Source organism: Perognathus longimembris, chromosome 8 (genome assembly GCF_023159225.1).
Source record: "Perognathus longimembris pacificus isolate PPM17 chromosome 8, ASM2315922v1, whole genome shotgun sequence".
In the NCBI taxonomy this organism is placed as follows: domain Eukaryota; kingdom Metazoa; phylum Chordata; class Mammalia; order Rodentia; family Heteromyidae; genus Perognathus; species Perognathus longimembris.
Window position 1 is genome coordinate 73,086,339 of NC_063168.1, and position 19,184 is coordinate 73,105,522.

Genomic DNA, 19,184 nt, shown 5'->3' on the forward strand with positions numbered 1-19,184 from the left:
CACACGAAGGGCAATCTCGGTAAGCTGCGTGTTTCAGTTCTGAAGAGCCTTTATACATTTACAAACATCTGACACCAAACAGTGACCTAGCAAAATACTGAACCAGGAAGAAGGAATAAAACGTGCAGCCACGCTCTGCTGTCCATATGGGGAAAAGAGGCAGTGAGGAGTGTGCGAAGGAGCTAAGGCTCCATCGTCCTCAGTGGGAATTCTCCTGCAGCGAATGACCCAGACCAGAAATCAACACGCAGCACTAGAAGCATGTGATACAACGGTATGCAAGCTACACAACAGTAGAAAGTAAGTGCCTCTACAAAACAGAACATTTAGAGATCAAAAGACTATTGATGTTGCTGTAATTTTTCAGGACAAGATGGAGAACATACATACATACATAGAATTTTGGTGAAATTACTTAAAGGAGAATGATGCCAAGCACGGTACCCCATGCCAGTAATCCCAGCACTGAGGAGGCTGAGACGGGACAATTTCAAGGCCAACGTGGGCTATACAGTTAGTTCAAGGCTAGATTGAGGTATACAGTGAGACAGTCATTCAAAACAATATCAAGAATAAAGACCAAAGGGATAGTTCACACTATAAATAAAAAAATTTACTTTCCTCCATATAAAGAAGAAACTTTCTGGTTGCTCTATTATAGCAGTAGTGGTTATTTTGGGGTGGTACAGTAACGTGATTTTACTGTCTTTGAAACTGTCTTCATTTCATAGTACAACATTGAGTTGTTGTGCCCATAATTGAGTTATTTCATTCTAAGAACTAAAAACAAAGCTCTATAGATTACAAAAAAAAGCAACAAGCAAGCAGGGCGAGGGGCATGGCTCAAGTGATACAGCACCTGCCTGCCCAGTGCAGGACTCTGAGTTCAAAAGTAAAACAACATAGGTTAGGTTAGCAGAGCAATCAGGATGAACCAACTATTTTCCTTCCCTTGAAAACGTTGGAGGATTTTAGAGTGCTAGTCTTCTAGTCTTCTGGAACTGCTTGGGTTCAGGCTTGTCAGAAAACATGAAGAAGAAAACTCCAGAGATTCATTGCTGCTCAATTATTCTTTGTTTCTTGGTTGTGGGGCTTTGACTCAGGGCCTGGGTGCTGTCCCTGTGCTCCTTTGCTCCAGGCTAGCACTCTATCACTTTGTGCCCCAGGGCCACTTCGGGTTTCTGGTGGTTAATTGGAGACAGGAGTCTCATGGTGACTTTTCAGCCCAGGATGGCTTTGAACCGCAATCCTCAGATCTCAGCCTCCTGAGTAGCTAGGACTACAGGCATGAGCCACCAGCACCTGGCTACTCCTCAATTATCCTAAGACTCTACCTACATTTCTTCAAGACAAAAAATAACTCATCTGACATGCGTGTCCCTGTACAGTCAAGAAAGAATTGAGGCCAAGGCTTGCAAAAACAAAACAACAAAGTCTAGATACGGACTTTATCCTTATGTTTAAAACTTAAATAACCATATTTAACTCAATTCAATAAAAATTCCCAACATCCGAGGAGCTAGAAGCTATCTCCAAAGAATGCTATCATCACACATCAAGATACTTATAACTGGGGTTCCAAGCATGGCTCAGTTCATAGAGCACCAACCCGTGAGTGAAATGGCAGGTACTGAGTTCAAGTCCTGATCTTAGACCTAAGCAAAAAAGAAAAAGAAAGAAAAGATTCCTATAACTTAAAAACCTGGTAAGTTCTCTGAGGTATTTTCCTCCATGAATGTGTTTTTAAAATGTTGGAAGGGAATAACTAAAACAAATACATTCTTCAGAGTAAAGTTCTGTATGTATAACCTTAAATACACACCCTGTCTATTTTAAGTTAAGAGGATTAAACCAGAAAAACATATAAAATTGCTTATGTGTAAATTGTACTCAGCTTGTTTTAGTCTATGCCTAGTAATTGAGCATACCATCTTTGGTTCTTGTCTATTTCATCATGTGATAAAAGTGTAACATTTTTCTGTGGCAACTTTCTTTGAAAATTCTAAGCTCAGATGTATGTGCTGGTACTGGGACTTGAACTCGGGGCTTGGACACTGTCTCCCTATATATGTGATCTTGTTTGGTGTTTGTGTGTGTGTGTGTTGATACTGGGACTTGAACTCAGGGCCTGGGCTCTGTCTCCCTGTGTATGTGATCTTGTTTGAGCTGGTATTCTTTCTGAAACCACTTTCTCTCCCTGAAAACCACACAAAAACACTTGCCTGGAAACAAGATGCCTTTCTAAAAATTGTGATCAGAGTTTAATTCACTGTCTTTTAGCCATAGGATTCAGCAAGTCATCTTTCCTTGCTAAACCAAGTTCTCTTCCTTAGAATATCAGAAGCTAGGACTCAATTTTCTCAGGTTGCAAGAAAGCTTTCAAATTCTCTGTGGGGTGGTGGTTGTGTTTACCTGGCTGCGATGCTCTGGTGCTGGGGATGTGCTTTGAGGTCTGCCAGTCAGATAGAGACTCTGGTCCGCTTTCAGGAGCCCAGGTAGAGTCGCTGAGCAGCTCAGGCTCGCTAGCCCAGTCTGAATGAGTCAGATTATCTTCTAATACCTATTTACAAGATGAGGTAAATAAATTAGCAGTGTCAAGTGTTTAGAACAGTTATTTCTGTGAATTGAAGCCATTTCTGGCCACTACAAATAGCATGTGAGAAACCACTTCAGAGAGCTGCACTGTGCGCTGAGGCCCTCCTCTGAAAGGCCTGGCCGGTGCCACGCTGCAGGAGCTCCGGGGCTCCAGGAAGACCCCTCTGCAGCACGAGCACTCTCACAGCGAAGCACTGAGCGTCCAACACCACTGCACACTGGTAGGCTTCTGTCTACTGAACCTAGCTGGGGGATTTTTACTTTGTATCTTGCTAATTCCATTTCTCCTGTCTAAACTGTCTAAACTAAATTTCTCCTCCCTCTTTTCAATTCCTTGCTGCGGTCTTCCACCTGATTTTTTTTTTTCTTTTTGCCAGTCCTGGGCCTTGGACTCAGGGCCTGAGCACTGTCCCTGGCTTCTTTTTTTTTTTTTTTTTTTTTTTTGGCCAGTCCTGGGCCTTGGACTCAGGGCCTGAGCACTGTCCCTGGCTTCTTCCCGCTCAAGGCTAGCACTCTGCCACTTGAGCCACAGCGCCGCTTCTGGCCGTTTTTCTGTATATGTGGTGCTGGGGAATCGAACCTAGGGCCTCGTGTATCCGAGGCAGGCACTCTTGCCACTAGGCTATATCCCCAGCCCCCTGGCTTCTTTTTGCTCAAGGCTAGCACTCTGCCACTTGAGCCACAGCGCCACTTCTGGCCGTTTATCTATATATGTGGTACTGGGGAATTGAACCATATTCCCAGACTCTCCACCTGATTCTTCTTCAATGATTTCCCACTTCCTGGAACTCATGTAGCACTCTTAATAACCTGTAACTGACAAAGATATACTCTCAAACCTTTGATTATAATGCATGCACTACTGAAATGACAGTGTCTCTACAAAGGCTGATATTACCTTCAGGAACTGGTCAAAATAAAAAAGCCAGAACTTGGCCAGGTGCCAGGGGCTACTGAGGCTGCAATCTGAGAATTGTGGTTCAAAGCCAGCTTGGACAAAAAAGTCCAAGAGACTCATCTCCAATTAACCAGCCAAAAACTGGAAGGGGAGCTGTGGCTTTAGTGGCAGAGCACTAGCCTTGAGGAAAAAAAACAAACTAGGGGACAGCACTCAGGGCCTGAGTTCAAGCCCCAAACAAACTTATTTAGAGGCTTCCAAGAGAGTGAAGCAAAAAACATCAGAGGATGGGATAATACATGTATCTGTGGCCAAGCATGGCCCCTCCCGGTAGGCAGGCCACATGAGGGGAGCGGTGTGTCGTAAATCTGGCTGAGGAGCACTAAGAAAACGGCATCTTCACGGGTTCCTGCAGGAGACCACCAGCAGCAGCTCTAGCACATCCTCTGCCCTCCTCCCAGTTCAGGACCACCCAATCTCCCATCCAAAGCCAGATGCTCCGTGTGTGCCCTCGGTCTCTACTCGCCACAGACATTGCTCACTCTCCTCTTCTCCACTTTATTTCTCTCCTAAATCACTCTATCAGTACAGTGACTACTACTTATCCCAACTTAAAAAAAAAAAATCACAACTTGCCCTTCATTCCAGTACCACGCAATTGCCCTGTGGATCTTTGCAGAAAATGCCTCAGGAAAGTTCCGGTGTGTGCTTATAATTTTTCTCTTCTCCACCTCACTCCCCATTCTAGCAATTCATCTGCCACTGCTCCACCAGCCTGCGATCAAATTGTAGGGCTCTGTTTTGCTGACCAAGTGACAGCATTTATCACGGGGGACCACTGCCCTGTTCTTGAAATACCATGTCCCTCTTAGATGGCCTCTGACGTGCAGGTATGTCTACCTGCACAAACTGCTCCTGCCTTCTTTGCTGGCTCCTCTTTTATCCTAAACCCCAGTGACCTAGAGCTCAGTTCTAGGTCCTCTTCTCTTGTCATGCCTTGTTGATGTCAAGCAGTCTTAGGGTTTCCAATACCAGTCACTGTTTTAACTCTCAATGTATTCCCTCGCCTTATTTCCGCACCCTTGACATCAAGGTGTATGTTACACAGCCAGTCTATACTTACCTACGCTACCTTGTGGCATGTCGCAATTTAGTTTACAGCATTCTTCTCTTTCTTTGGGTACTTACATTTTTTCTGTCTGTGTTATAAACAGCACTTTAGATTTGATTACAGTGTAAACTGACAGTTCTGAAGCTGCAATCTTAGACCTTTTCCTGAACTACTGACTTGCGCGTCTACCTGCATACTCGACATTTCCTCTTGGATGTCTAACAGCTGTCTCCAACTTAACACGTCCAACACCACACTCCTGATCTTCCTGTTCCACCTGCGTTTCAGGTAATGACGATTCCTTCCTTCCAGCTGCCCTGGCCAAGCCTCTGTCATCCCCAACTCCTCTCCCACACCCCACATCTAGTCCATCAGGAGATTCCGCTGGCTCTACCTTCAGTTTATCTCAAACCCTACCACTTGTCACTTCCATTGCTACCACCGGGCCCCAGCCCCCAGCATGGCTCGCCTATAGCAATGTGTCAGTATAGGTAGGAGGCACCTAGGCACTGAACAAATGCAGGTTTGGGTTTGGTTGGCCCAGGTGAGGCCTAAAATGTAGCATTCCCTCTCTGTACCTCCATGTTGACTGCCTACTTCCTCAGCTATCTTTCTAAACCAATTCTGATTACACAGCACCTTTCACTTTGCCCCACTCTGGATCCTCCTTATCATGACTCATATTTATTTCTTTGCTTGGTGTTTTTTCTTTCTTTTTTTCCTGAAGATTCTAGAAACTTATCTCACCCATGATCCCACAGCTCAGAACTAGGGCCAGGATTTAGATGCAGGCCTCTCTTCTTTCTTAGAAGAGCTACATCCAAAGCACTAAGGAAACATCCACTAGCCAGGTATGGTGGCACAAAGGTGTAATGACAGCACTCAGGAGGCTGGTGCAGGAGGAGTGAGTTTGAGGCCACCCTGGGCTAGAGTAGAGAGGCCATACTGTCATAAACCAAACTAAGAAGACTAAGCTTTGATTTTTCTTGCAGTGTTGGGATCAAACCCAGGGGCTCAAACTGATATGCAAGAAGCATATAATTTAAAGTAACTGTGTCCTTTCTTTTAAAAAGAGTGCTGATCCTGGGGCTTGAACTCGGCCTGGTCACTGCTGTCCCTTAGCTTTTTTACTCAAGGCTAGCACTCTATCACGCGAGTCATGGCTGCACTTCTAGCTTCTTGCTACTTTTTGGAGAGAAGTCTCATGGGACCTTTCTGCCTGGGCTGGCTTCAAACCACAATCTTTAGAACCCAGGCTCTTGAGTAGCTAGGGTTACAGACATAAGCCACCGACACTCAGTCTACAGTTTATACTCTTGCAACAAAATTTACGTTTATAGGGCTGGGATGTAGCTCATAGGCAAAGTGCTTGCCTAGCAAGTGCAACGTCCTGGGTTCGAAAAAAGAAAAGACAAAAAAAAAATTTATGTTATAAGTTTATATAAAACTTTCACTTTTTTACTTCTTATTCATCAAGATTTTAGTGATACTGACACTGTTTTTTGTTAAGAAAAACATAAGCAAATGATCATGGAAATGTTTTCTTGTTATTTCTGTTTTCCCTATATGTTCACTCACACCAACAAAATTTTTGTTTTTAAATTCTAACCTAAAAATATTGAAATGTCACAGAGAATCCCAGGTTCTGATTCTTTTTCTCCATGTATGTTTATTTTTCCATTCCAGTGCATAAAGATCAAGTTATTACTAGTCTGGAAATATTTTCCTTTTTTAAAATGTCACCTAAAAAAAAAATCACATACCATCCTTTGCTTTTCTTGACAAGCACTTGTCAGGAAAATACCAACAACGTAAGTGTCATAACTATTATCATTACATGCTGTTTTTCTAGTAAATTCAAATAACTTTCCTTGGGCTTATTTAAAATAATTGCCTCATATTTTAAAAAGGGTATTTCCCAATTGACTTCTTTAGATTACCACCCTTGCAATCCCTCTGTCTTGTATGGCCTGACTGCCCTGAACTTCTGGTTCTTGGGACCAGCACCACTGAGGCCACCTGAGTAGTTCTGAGAAGCCTCCTTGCTCACTTCTAGTAACCTGGTTCTTTCAGTCCTGGGTCCAAAACTGAACTCACCATGTGGAGCCTGTCAGGACGCAACCAAACAGGAAAACTAAACTACATTCCTCCCCAAGATTCTAACAAACAGATTCAGGATCTCTTCTTAACCACACCCCAAACATGTCAGCAATCAGCTAGCCTGGCCATCTCCTGTCTCAGCAGTGGAACTGTCCCTTAATCCCAAATAAAGTCTCTGTTACATTTATTTTTATTTTTACTTTTATTTATTTGCCAGTCCTGGGGCTTGAATTCAGGGCCTGAGCACTGTCCCTGGCTTCTTTTTAGCTCAAGGCTAGCACTCTGCCACTTGAGCCACAGCGACACTTCTGGCTGTTTTCTATATATGTGATGCTGGGGAATTGAACCCAGGGCTTCATGTATATGAGTCAAGCACTCTTGCCACTAGGCCATATTCCCAGCCCCTCTGGTACATTTATGAAATACTTAAGAACAAACTCCTAAAAATATAAATGCTCTAGTAGCAATGGGGGAGGGGGGAACCCAGATTTGTTTTCCTTCACACCAAGGCGTCTCAGAAGAGCTAATTGAGCTCAATCTTAAAATGCCAGGTAAAGTAGTATACCACACAAAAGGAGTAAGACATGCAAAGACACTTCTAATAGCACAGTCACAGAAATCCCTTTAGCTTCTAGGCTGGGGATGCATGCAGTGGTAGAGTGCTTAACACATCCCTGGGTTTGATTCTCAGCAGCGGAGAAAAGGAGGGAACCAGGAAGAAAGGGAGGAGAAATCCCTTTAGCTCCCGTCTGCAAAGTTAACTTAGACATTCCTTTTGGTTTCACATAGGGGTGTCGCAATCAGGAAGCCTTCTTCTGGACTATCTGAGAAGTCTCTTCACTGGAAGTCCTGACAAACACTACAATCACAGACACAAAGGAAACACAGCCTCATGTCACTTCTCCATCCCACGCCAGGTCTGTCAGTTCCGCCTGCAGACTCACCTTCACTTGCCTTCTACGGGTATACACTGGGTTCTTACAATATGCTTGCTTGCTCTTCTCAAGGTAGCGCTTCCACAAATTATGTAAAACTTCATTCTAAAGAAACAAGTGGTCAGTGAGAGAAGGTGACACACACAGGCACATCTGTGCCAGAGAAGCTCTTGTAGTTTACTACTGCCTTCCACCTACATGTGCCCTCACCTCACCTGCCTTTTCTTTAAAAGATCCTCACCACTATCATGTACATGGAAAACACTGAATACAGTAAGTTCTTTTTTATTTTTATGGCTCGAGGTTAAACTCCAGGTTTCCTAAGATCCCTTTTAATCTTAGATTTTAGAGAAGGAACACATCAAGACCACCTAACAGAAGCGCTTCCTTTTATGTATTTAGTAAATTAAGGACCAGAAAAAGAAAAAAAACTTACACCTGATGCCTTTCTGGTCAGAGCAAAGCCCCTGGGGGTAGGACTGGTTCCTCCTTAATTCTACTCTGAGCCTTCCTCTCCAAGCAATGAAATGGAAGCTAACATCGTGACAGACTGACTTACCTTGAACTCTGGGCCTACTCCAAGGGTCTTCAGGGCTTCAGCTTGGTGGTAAAGTATGTACTGAAAACCTTCACACACATACCAATCACAGCCTTTTTCTAAATGATAAACAACATGTTTTACAAATTTTATCCCCAATTTACTGTGATGTTCATACACACAATCCGTTACACAACTTGAAATTCTTTTGTTCTCTTCCTTGAAAATTGTTTCTATTCTATTCTTACATTCTCTTTTCAATCTGGTAAATCTGTACAGGCATGTTAAAACGAAGCATTATGTATAATTTATCAGCTTTTGTTCCAATTATCTAACATTAAAAAATTAACATCAAAAGCAGAAAAAGTCCTGTGTTTAAAAGAAAACAAGTGAAGTTCAAGTTAAAAAACAAAAAAAGCAAAATTTAAGCTATAAAAATATAAGCGAAGCTGGGTGCCAGTGGCTCACGCCTGTAATCCACGCTAGTCAGAAGGCTGAGATCTGAGGATCAAGGTTCAAAGCCAGCTTGGGCAGAAAAGTCCCAGTGAAACTCTTAGCTCCAAATAACCACTCAAAAGCCAGAAGTGGTACCGTGGCTCAAGTGGCAGAGTGCTAGTCTCGAGCACAAAGAGGCCCAGGGACAACACCCAGGCTCTGAGTATAAGCCCCATAACTAACGAGAGGGGGGGGGAAGAGAGAGAGATAAAGGGGGGGAAGAGAGAGAGAGAGAGAGAGAGAGAGAGAGAGAGAGAGAGAGAGAGAGAGAGAGCGCTGTGTGCTGGTGACAGGAGGCTGTGATCTGAGGATCACATTCAAAGCCAGGATGGGCAGGTAAGTCCAAAAAGACTCATCTCCAATTTACCACAACACACAAGAAAAGGTGAAGAGCTGTGGCTCAAGTGGTAGAATGCTGGTCTTGAGCAAAAAAGCTCAGGGACAGTGCCCGGGCCCTGAGTTCAAGTCACAGAACTGGCACACCGCCACCCCCACCAAAAAAAAAAAAAAAGAAAAAAAGTAGGAGGGAAGGTGATTAGGTTTTTTGTTTGTTTTGGTGGTGGTACTTGGGGTTTGAACTCAGGGCCTTAGGTTTGCTAAGCAGGTACTGTACCATTTGAAGCACCCATTTGAAGCACACCTCCAGTCCTTTTTGCTTTGGGTGATTTTTCAGAGAGGCTCTGTCCAGGCCAACTTTGGAACAATGATACTTCTATGTACGCCTCCTGCACAGGTGGGACTATAGGTATGCACCACCAAGCCCAGCTTGTTTGCTGAGGTGAAGGCTCTCAATAACTTTTTACCTAAGCCAGTCTCAAAGGAAAGATCCTTCTGATCTCTATCACTTGAGCAGCTGGGATTACAGGCATGAATCATGCCTGGCTTTAAAAATGTACTTTACTGAACGAATTTTATATGAAAATACTGTCATTGCTTCCAAAAGTTTTCTTCCAATATAGAATATTTGGTGAGCAAATAAGCAAATATCAAGAGCCAAGAATTGGTGGTCCAGGAGTACAGGGCTGTAAAAGCAGAAAACAAAAAAAAAAAAAACCCTAAAGAACACAACAACAAAAACACCATTCTGTTTTTATAGAACTGGTCCTAAGTTATAGGGAAAAACTGAAATTAAGGAAAGGCACGCTGGTGTCTGCCTAGGCGCCAACTCTGTGCTGGGTAGAAGCAGGCTATTTTTGTTAACCCCTGAAACAACCCTGAGATTATAAAGAAACCTGCCTCCACAACAAAACACAGATACTGTTAAACTACTGTAATGACCAGTTATACAAATGCTAAAATCTGGGGCTGGGAATGTGGCTTAGTGGTAGAGTGCTCGCCTAGCATGCATGAAGCCCTGGGTTGGATTCCTCGGTACCACACAAACAGAAAAGTCTGGAAGTTAGTGCTGTGGCTCAAGTGGTAGAGTGCAGAGAGGCTCAGGGACAGAGCCCTGGGCCCTGATTCAAGCCCCAGGATTGGCAAAAAAAAAAAAAAAAAAAAGAAGAAGAAGAAGCTAAAATCTGTGAAGCCCCCACCCCATCCAATTTATTCCTACTGTTGTCAAATTCTGTAACTAGGAGAAGCATATCATCGAGGCTTTTAATACACAGCTTCTGTAGTGCGTCACTGACTCTTAGGTCCCTTCTTGCTGCACATGGCAGAGGACTAGAATCCTCTTCCTTCCCCAAACGTCACTGGGTCTCCCTCCGGGCCCCACCACTCCCCGTTCCTTCCTGCACAGGCTCCCAGGCAATGTAACAGAAAGCCTGCAATTGTGATGGATCCGAAAGTTAAGAGTTCCACCTCCTCAAGCTGTATACTTTGCACACTGTTCCTACACACAAGGCATAAAACTGTTTTAATTCCTGAGTCTGTGTTCCCATTTTACGTTTCACAAAAGAAACTTAAGGGTAACAAGTTTGACAATAAGAAATTTAATTCCCAAGGAAGCAACCAAGGTTCCTTACATAATTTCAAGTTTAAGCTATATACTTTATTTATTGTTTGGTCTGAGAATGGGACTCAAACTTGGCACCTGGTGCTTTTGCTCACTGCCTAGCATTTTACCAACTCCCACACCTCCAACCTCTAACCTATATGTTTTAATCACTTGAATATGTTGAGTCTGAATTATAGGTTTTACTTTGATAAAAATTTAATAATTAATTAGGTTTCAGTCCAAAAAAGTCATTGCATTCCCTGTATTTCATCTAAGAATATCAAAGTATTTCATTATGTATACACGTATTATATACGTACATGTATACACACATACATACATAACATACACGTACCCTTAAAACTTCTTCACATTGGTCTGGTGCATGGCTCAAGTGGTAAAGCACCTGCCTAGTAAGTATAAGGCCCTGAATTCAAAACCAGGAGCAAACAAAACAAACCACAAAACTACTCCCTGTAGGCGAATGTGCTATTAACACTACCCTGGTTCCATATGAGAAGCTGGTCCTGGGCAGGTGGCCTCAGGCCCTCTCCACTGGACTCAAACAGGTGAGCTTGCCACCCACACTCATGCTGAGCCATTCTAAGGGAAAACAAACTTCCCCATTTCAAAAGTGTGTGCAAAATTCAGTAGGAAAAGTGAGTTTCTAAAAGTTGAGTATCATATTTAAATCATCCACTCTGATAATTCCATGGGTGAATCGATTCGAAAAATAAGCATTTTGCTTCAAAAACACAGAAAGTCATATTCATAACAGAAGACCCTATGCCAGCAGAGAAAAAGAACACATGCCCCCTTTGCTATTACTATCTTTTGCATAATAGTTGCTCTACTAGAAATGAAACTCCCTGACAGAAGCTGGGTTTTATTTTAATACATCCTCGCTGCTTCTAATTTTACCATGATTCTATACTGTAGTATATATGCTTTCAAATCAGGAATTTGCTCTGGAATCTACTTAGAATCCATCATTCAGCTTTGTAAAGATGCAAATAAAGAACAGTAAGTAGAGATGAAGGTCTTACCAAGCTTTCTTTTAGTTTTCAGCCCCCTGCTGATGGCTTTTATCTTGGTATTGGGAACAGCCGTGTCTACAACTTCCTTAGATCTCTGTGGGAAACAAAGACAGAAGAAAGTTTTGAAGAAAGTTTTGCATCCCTCTAAACCTATTTTCAAGTATGTTTTGTGGAACTATTAAAGAATCAAATTGTGAGTGATTAGACTAATTATAGTAACATAAGGAAAATTATATAAATTATAACATTCTGGTTAATCCTTAAATTGCTTTTTCATTAAAAATGTATCCAATTCTTAAACAGCAATCTCAAACTGGAGCTATAGGTCATTAAATTACCAAAATGGTTATATGTGGAACATTTACAGAGTCAATCAAAATATATGCATGTTTACAATAACACAGAAAAAATTAATAGAAAAGTTTCAGTAGTACTCAAGTCTTCCTTTCCCCTCCTGTACACAGAAAGGGATAGAGAAGGGGGGAGGAAGAGAGAGAAGGGGAGGAGAGGGACAGAGAGAGACAGCCTAGAATAAGAAGCGGTTACTGAATTGTGTATTGAGATCACTGGTAATAGGGGTTTTCATCTTCACAATTTCCAAATTTTCTCCAATAAGCTTGTGCATTACTCTTATAATCATTAAAAAATCTGTTAAGCTGGGCAACAGTGGCTCACACCTGTAATCCTAACAACTTAGGAGACTGATAACCTGAGGATTGAGTTAAAAGTCAGCCCAGGCAGGAAAGTCCATGAGACTCTTCAATTAACCACCAGAAAACCAGAGGTAGAGTTGTGGCTCAAAGTGGCAGAACATTAGCCTTGATTGAAAAAGCTCAGGGATAGCTCCCAGGCCCTGAGTTCAAGCCCCAGGGCCAGCACAAATTAAATAAATGAATTCATAAAATAAACATTATTAAACTCATACATTCTAACATACACTTTTATTAAGTACCCATATAATGCTTGAAAAAAGATCTACTGGTCTAAATTGGTATGATTTAAGACCTCATTGTTTTTCCCTGGATAAAACACACAGGGATAGCTGGGCACTGGTGGCTCACAGCTGTAGCCCTAGTGACTCAGGAGGCTGAGATCTGATGATCACAGTTTGAAGCCACCCCAGGCAGGAAGATCCATGAGACTCTTATCTCCTTTAATTAAGCCACTAAAAAGCTGGAAGTGGAGCTGTGGCTCAAGTAGTAGAGCGCTAACCTTGAGCATAAAACCTCAGGGAAAGTGCCTAGGCCCTTAGTTCAAGCCCTAGGACTGGCACAAACAAACAAAAAACCCACGGGGATAAACTCTGTGGTTCTTTTACCACCTCAGAATGCCTTTGCTCAGACCAGACAGGAGGCCTGGAGTTACAAGACATACACAGAGTAAACTGAAGGGCAATGACAGCAACAGGGCAATAGTCCTAGCAAGCTGTCCCATGACCTCCATGTCTCACTGGCCCTCCCCACCCACAGGATTTCAACACCACCTCACTCCAAGGAGCACCATTCACATCCTATTCCATGTTGTGAGCATGCCTGGACCGCCATAAAGTAACCACTTGAAGTTGTGCAACAGATTTGCCCATTGTATGGAAGGAAGGCTCCGAGCTAGGACTATCTTATTCATAAAAAATAGGTTGGGGCTGAGAATGCTCTTCAGTGTAAGAGTGCTCCTCTAACATGAAGCACTAGATTCTCTATATACGTACGTGCACACACATGCAGGTTCTACATATGCACACACGTACACACACATACACATATGTATATGTTTCTCACCATCAAGAACTGCACGTTCTTGACAATTTACTCCTTGTGGGCTGACAGTCTTTGATATGTAGAGCTAGGTAGTGGTATTAGGATCTTTCAAGTTAGTGACTATAGCAAATTTAATCTGACAGAAACACTAACACAGACAAAAATAAAAGAAGTAAGTAGTTATGGTAATTCAGCGCCTATAAAAGTAGTATACTGGTTGTATCTGCTACTGGCAAATAGTTCCTTAAGACACAATCTTCCTTCCCCATGTACATTTCTGCAGTGCAAAGGTAACAGTAAGTGAAACTACTCAGTGTGCCTTCACACCCATCAAAGGAGAGGACCACACAGAGTACAGTTCAAGTGTACAATCTGACGGGTGTGTGTATGTGTATGTATTTATATACATCTTGAGCTTTGTGTGTGTATCTATAACATCATTGCCATAATCAAGAATATTACCATCACCCCAACAAGCTTCTTTGGTAAGTATGCATATTGTTACTATCCTATCTGACTAACGAGACCATAAGGATTTCTGCTACACACTGCAGAAAGATTGCTATGCTGAGGAAAACCATCGTTTGACAGAGTTGTAAGCTATAGCTCCTACTTTTCTCAAGGAAAATTTGTCTCACTTGTTTCATAGACTTTGTCCAGGTTTTTAATTTCTTGCTTTCTTTTTCTTATTTAAGTTAAAAAGAGTAAGTTTATTTGAAAAAGTAACAGAAAGTCACAAAAGAAGCAAACCCCTCCATTTGGAGAGGGGCCCCAAAGAGGAATCCACAGGTTTTTAACTTCTTAAAGAAGGTAAGTTAGCCTCTTTGACTCCATGCTAAAGCCCAATCACATTTATTTGTACCAACCAGACTTCCTTAGCTATATGGTGAAGGTGAATTTGTTTCACCTGGCTCAATAGATTTTCAGCAAATACTTCTCTACAGGGAAGCATACTGACACGGTTAGCCTGTCTAGCGGCAGACTGCCCATACCCTTGATTATTTTGGTTATACTGGCCTGAAGCTGTGGCCAACAGAACAGGTGCAGGCAGCAACCTACCAAGGTCACACGGGACAGTATCTATTTTAAGAAACAGGTGTGATGAGGTGAAATGAAGCCTAGAGTTGGAAAACCCAGGTTCAATTCCTGCCTCAAAACTCTGTGTGACTTTGGCAAACCCAATTTGTGAGCCTTATTTGTTCTATTTATGAATATATATGTATTTATATGATGATATCTCATAAGGAGGAAATCAGATAAGAAAACATTTTTGTTGCTGGGTTTGGTGGCGTGCATCTATATTCCTAGCGACTCGGGAGGCATAGATTTAGGAGACTTCTGGTTTAAGACCAGCCCAGGCAAAAAGTTAAAAGATCTCATCTGGATCCATTTTTTAAAAGTTGGCTGGGTGCCGGTGGCTCAGAGCAGTAATCCTGGCTACATGTGAGGCTGAGATCTGAGGATTGTGGTTCGAACTGAGTCTGGGCAGAAAAGTCCATGAGACTTCTATCACTGAAAAGCCAGAAGTGGATATGTGGTTCAAGAGGTAGCTCAGCTTTAAGTGGAAAAAGCTAAGGGAGAGCACCCAGACCCAGCACACAGCCACACAAAAAAACTCGGGCACGACAGCATGTGCCTGTCATTCTAGCTACATGGGAAGGGTAAATAAAAAGATTGTCCTCCAGACTGGCCAAGGCATAAACATAAGACTCTATTGGAAAAACAACTAAAGCAAAAAGAGCTGGAAGCATGGCTCAAGTGGTAGAGCACCTGCCTAGCATACGCAAGGCCCCTGAGTTCAAATCCTAGTATCACCAAACTAACAAAAACACTTTTTTTTTTTAAAGGTACTACACAAAGACACAATGACAATGAAGGGCATTTCCAATACTCCTAACATTTCTAAGCTAGTACAACACACTTAAAACTCTTAAGTAGTAATAAAAACAAACATCAGTTTTTAAGTACAATACTAGTTATTTCTCCTTAAACCATACAGGATCAAAACTTTATAAATGTGGCTCAATGTACTTTGAAAATATCATTTTTGATCTGTTTACAAATTTCTTAAATCAAGAGTGACCACTTGAAAACTACTTAAATTCTTGGAATTGAGATAAAACACAACATGAGAGAAACTAGGTACATGTCACTTTAAAAAATGCAATTTCAAAAACATAAATGAATTCACAAATGGTATCATAAATGGTATCTGGAACTTACCTCTGTAACATTGTGGCAAGAAGTGCAATAATATTTGCCTTCATCAGTGAGACCCCAGGAGACAGCAGCACACTGGGAACACCGTTCTTTAAACTCTTTCTATGAGAGAATACAGAGATATTACTATCAAACCTACTTCAACACATATATCCAAACCCTTCAGTTCTTAAAGGACTCCTAGCAATTATATCCTAATACATGGAAAAAATTATAGAAAATTGAACAAATTGAACTTTCAAATAAAACATGAAAGATGACAAAATTAGAAATAGCATTTGGAACTTCCTCTAGGACACTAAAGAGTGCGGAGGAACTTAGATTTTTTTTTTTTTTTAGTTATTTCAAGTTCTGGTTTATTCATTCAGTAGTATAAAGGGTACTTACTAGACATTTAACTGGGCGAGGAGACTCAATAGGAAGCAAAAGTCATGGTGTCTACTCAGAGCATACATGTACGTCTTGTGGCAAATTTTATCCATTTGGCATCTAGATATCAATCACCCATCATCCAATTAACATCTTTTGTACTTGTACTGGGGCTTGAAAGCAAAGTCTGGGTGCTATCCTTTGTCTTTTTTTTGCTCAAGGCTGGTGCTCTAGTACTTGAGTCAAACCTCCACTTGTGGCTTTTCGGTGGTTAATTGGAGAAAAGGGTCTCGCCAACTTTTCTCTTGCCTGAGCTGGCTTCAAACCTCAATCCTCAAATCTCAGCTTCCTGAGTACCTAGGATTACAGGTTTGAACAACCAGTGCCCAGTTCAATTAACATTTATCGAGCACCTATTATACATACTGTTTGTACACAAATACTTTGATTCCCAATTTATTGATGCTTATTATTTTTGTTTTGTTTTTTCTGTTTTTTTTGGCCAGTCCTGGGCCTTGGACTCAGGGCCTGAGCACTGTCCCTGGCTTCTTTTTTTGCTCAAGGCTAGCACTCTGCCACTTGAGCCACAGCGCCACTTCTGGCTGTTTTCTGTATATGTGGTGCTGGGGAATCGAACCCAGGGCCTCATGTATACGAGGCAAGCTCTCTTGCCACTAGGCCATATCCCCAGCCCTTGATGCTTATTATGATAGACCTAATTATTGAATATTCACATAACCCCACTTAGGTGCAGCACTTTATGTAGCAAGTCAAAAATTCATGACGACTCTGACAACTTGGTCTATTTTTTTTTTTTCCAGTGATCTAGCACTGACTGACAACAACACTGGGAGGAAGGGGCTGGCCGGCAAACCCGAATTTCAAATCCCTGTAGCAGACATGGCCAGGCTTCCCGCAGAGTGACCGAGGTCGCCTGCAGGCACTGGGGTTCCGGGCCCTGATCCACCCGGACCCACCTCGGCAGGGACGGGAACTGCAGGTGGCTCCGTGGATAAAGGACGAGCTGAGTGGGGCTGGCCACCCCACCAGCCCGGCACTTCACCCTCCTCCCTGAACACGCCCCCGGCCACCAGCACTCCGGCCTCCCGACCGCCCTCCCGGTCCGAACCTCCCCCGCCAGCCCCTCCCCGCCACGGCCTCCACCTCCTTCCCGAGTTCCCCGCACACACGCGCCCGCCGGGCCCACCCCGCGGCTCGCCGGCTTTCTCTCCGCCCCACCCCCCCCCCAGCCGGTCGGCCTCTTCCTACCGCTGCACCTCCACCTCCCTCCCCTCGCCCCCGCTGTCGAGACAAGCCCTCTCCTCCTCCTCCGCCGCCGCCGCCGCCTCACCGTCTCCTCGCGGTCCATCACGGCGCCGCCCCCACGGCTACCGAGTCCCGTTACCCCGGCAGCAAGGCCACTTCCGGTCGCGGCGTGTGGGAACTTCCGGTCGGGAACTGGCGCAGCTCCTGACTTTGGGTTCCGCCGCACGGCAGCCCTCGCGTAATGTAGCCAGCCAATGACGGGCCAGGGGGGCGGCGCCGACGGCCGCGGGCTTCGCTCTCGCGGGATTCCGTGAGGCCCACGTGCGGGCGGCCCGGCGGTGCGGCGTGAGCGCGGGCCCGCGACGGGGAGGGCTCGAGGCCTGCGCGGGGCTCACGCGACACCCACGTTCCTGCGTGGAGGTTTTAAATAAACAAAAGGCAAGGCAAGCGTGCAGCGGGGCGCCGGGGGGCTCCGGCCCGCCCGCGGTCCTGGCCGTGCCGGGGGGGGGGGTGGGGTGGGGCGGGAGAGTGCGGCTCCCAGCCCGGGCAGGCGTGGCTGAGGCGGGGAAGGGCAGGCCGGGGCCGCCCCGCGAGAACCGGGCGTGCGAGGCGCGGAGGGGGAGCACGGAGTGGGGAGCACGAAGGGGGAAGCGCCCCGCGGGAAGGCTCCGCAGACCGGAGGCAGCGCTTGGCTAGGCCGAGAAGGAAAGCGAAAGTAACCGACCCGTCGCTAGAAGCACCCTAGACGACGGGAACGGTCTCTAGAGGATGCCAACGAGTACACGTTTGGGGAAAAAAAAAAAAAGCATTGTTTTCCCTGAGCTTTGTTTGTTTATTTATTTATTTTTGCTCCAGGCTGGCACTCGACCACTTCGAATGCCCCACGGCTCCGCTTCCGGCTTTCTGGTGGCTCATTGTGGATAAGAGTCTCACCGAGACTTTGCTGCCGAGGCTGGCTGAGAACCGCAGTTCTCAGATCCCAGCCTCTTGAGTAGCTTAGGATGACCCGGTGTGAGCCACCGGCACCCAGCTCATCTTGTTGGGTGTGGTTTTTGTTTGTTTGTTGTGTTTTCTGAGGCAGCTTCACAAAGTAGCTCATGCTGACCTGGAGCTCTCAAGTCTTCCTGCCTCTCGTCCTGGAGAGGTGAGATGACCCGTGTGCGCCTAAGGTATTGGAGTGGCAGGTTCCGTAGTCATAGATAGCCATGCTGGAGAAGTTGGCCTTTAAAGCAGAACAGTGATGGAATAAAAACCTAAAGGGGTGTTGGAATAGACAACCTCTCTATCTTGATGCCTTAATTGTACACACGTAGGACTGTTCTGGTGGTGCGGATCACAGAAACATTCAAATGATGAGCTAAACATTTGGATAACTTACTTTCACCAAAAATAATAGTACTACTTAAGCTGTGAAAGATTTCACATGTGTGTACTAGGGCTTGAACGAAAGGCCTGGGCACTGCCTCCTAGCTTTTTGGTTCAAAGCTAGCCCTCTAACACTCCATTTCCAGCTTTTTGCTACTTAATTGGAGGTAAGAGTCTAATGCACTTTTCTGCCTGGGCTAGCTTTGAACCTTAGTTCTTAATCGCCTGAGTAGCTAGGATTACAGGCATGAGCCACTGGTGTCTGGCTAAACAGCGATTTCTTCACACATTAAACAAGGAATGTCAGGTGTGTGCCAGGCTCTGTGTTAGCTCTTTTAGGGACCAGAGCAAAGAACAACAACAAAAACATCTAACCCATAAAGCCAACACTCTGTAGGTGGAGGAGACATATAACAAATATGTAATAAATAGTTACTATTTTCTTTCTTTTTTTTTTTTGCCAGTCCTGGGCCTTGGACTCAGGGCCTCAGCACTGTCCCTGGCTTCTTTTTGCTCAAGGCTAGCACGCTGCCACTTGAGTCACAGCGCCACTTCTGGCCAT

General features: G+C 44.1%; 1 protein-coding gene across 1 annotated transcript in view; it reads right to left on the reverse strand.

Annotated features, from left to right (window-relative positions):
- The window catches only part of Taf1b (TATA-box binding protein associated factor, RNA polymerase I subunit B), a 55,845-nt gene extending 38,399 nt beyond the window's left edge, over positions 1-17,446 (reverse strand). The window contains exons 1-6 of the mRNA XM_048353430.1: positions 17,343-17,446; positions 15,626-15,724; positions 11,658-11,742; positions 8,199-8,296; positions 7,649-7,744; positions 2,413-2,560 (exon numbers count right to left, since the gene is read on the reverse strand). Of these exons, the coding sequence (XP_048209387.1) occupies positions 2,413-2,560; positions 7,649-7,744; positions 8,199-8,296; positions 11,658-11,742; positions 15,626-15,724; positions 17,343-17,360 (544 nt within the window). The 5' untranslated portion in view covers positions 17,361-17,446. The remainder of the gene's footprint in view (positions 1-2,412; positions 2,561-7,648; positions 7,745-8,198; positions 8,297-11,657; positions 11,743-15,625; positions 15,725-17,342) is intronic.
- Between the last annotated feature and the right edge of the window lie 1,738 nt (positions 17,447-19,184).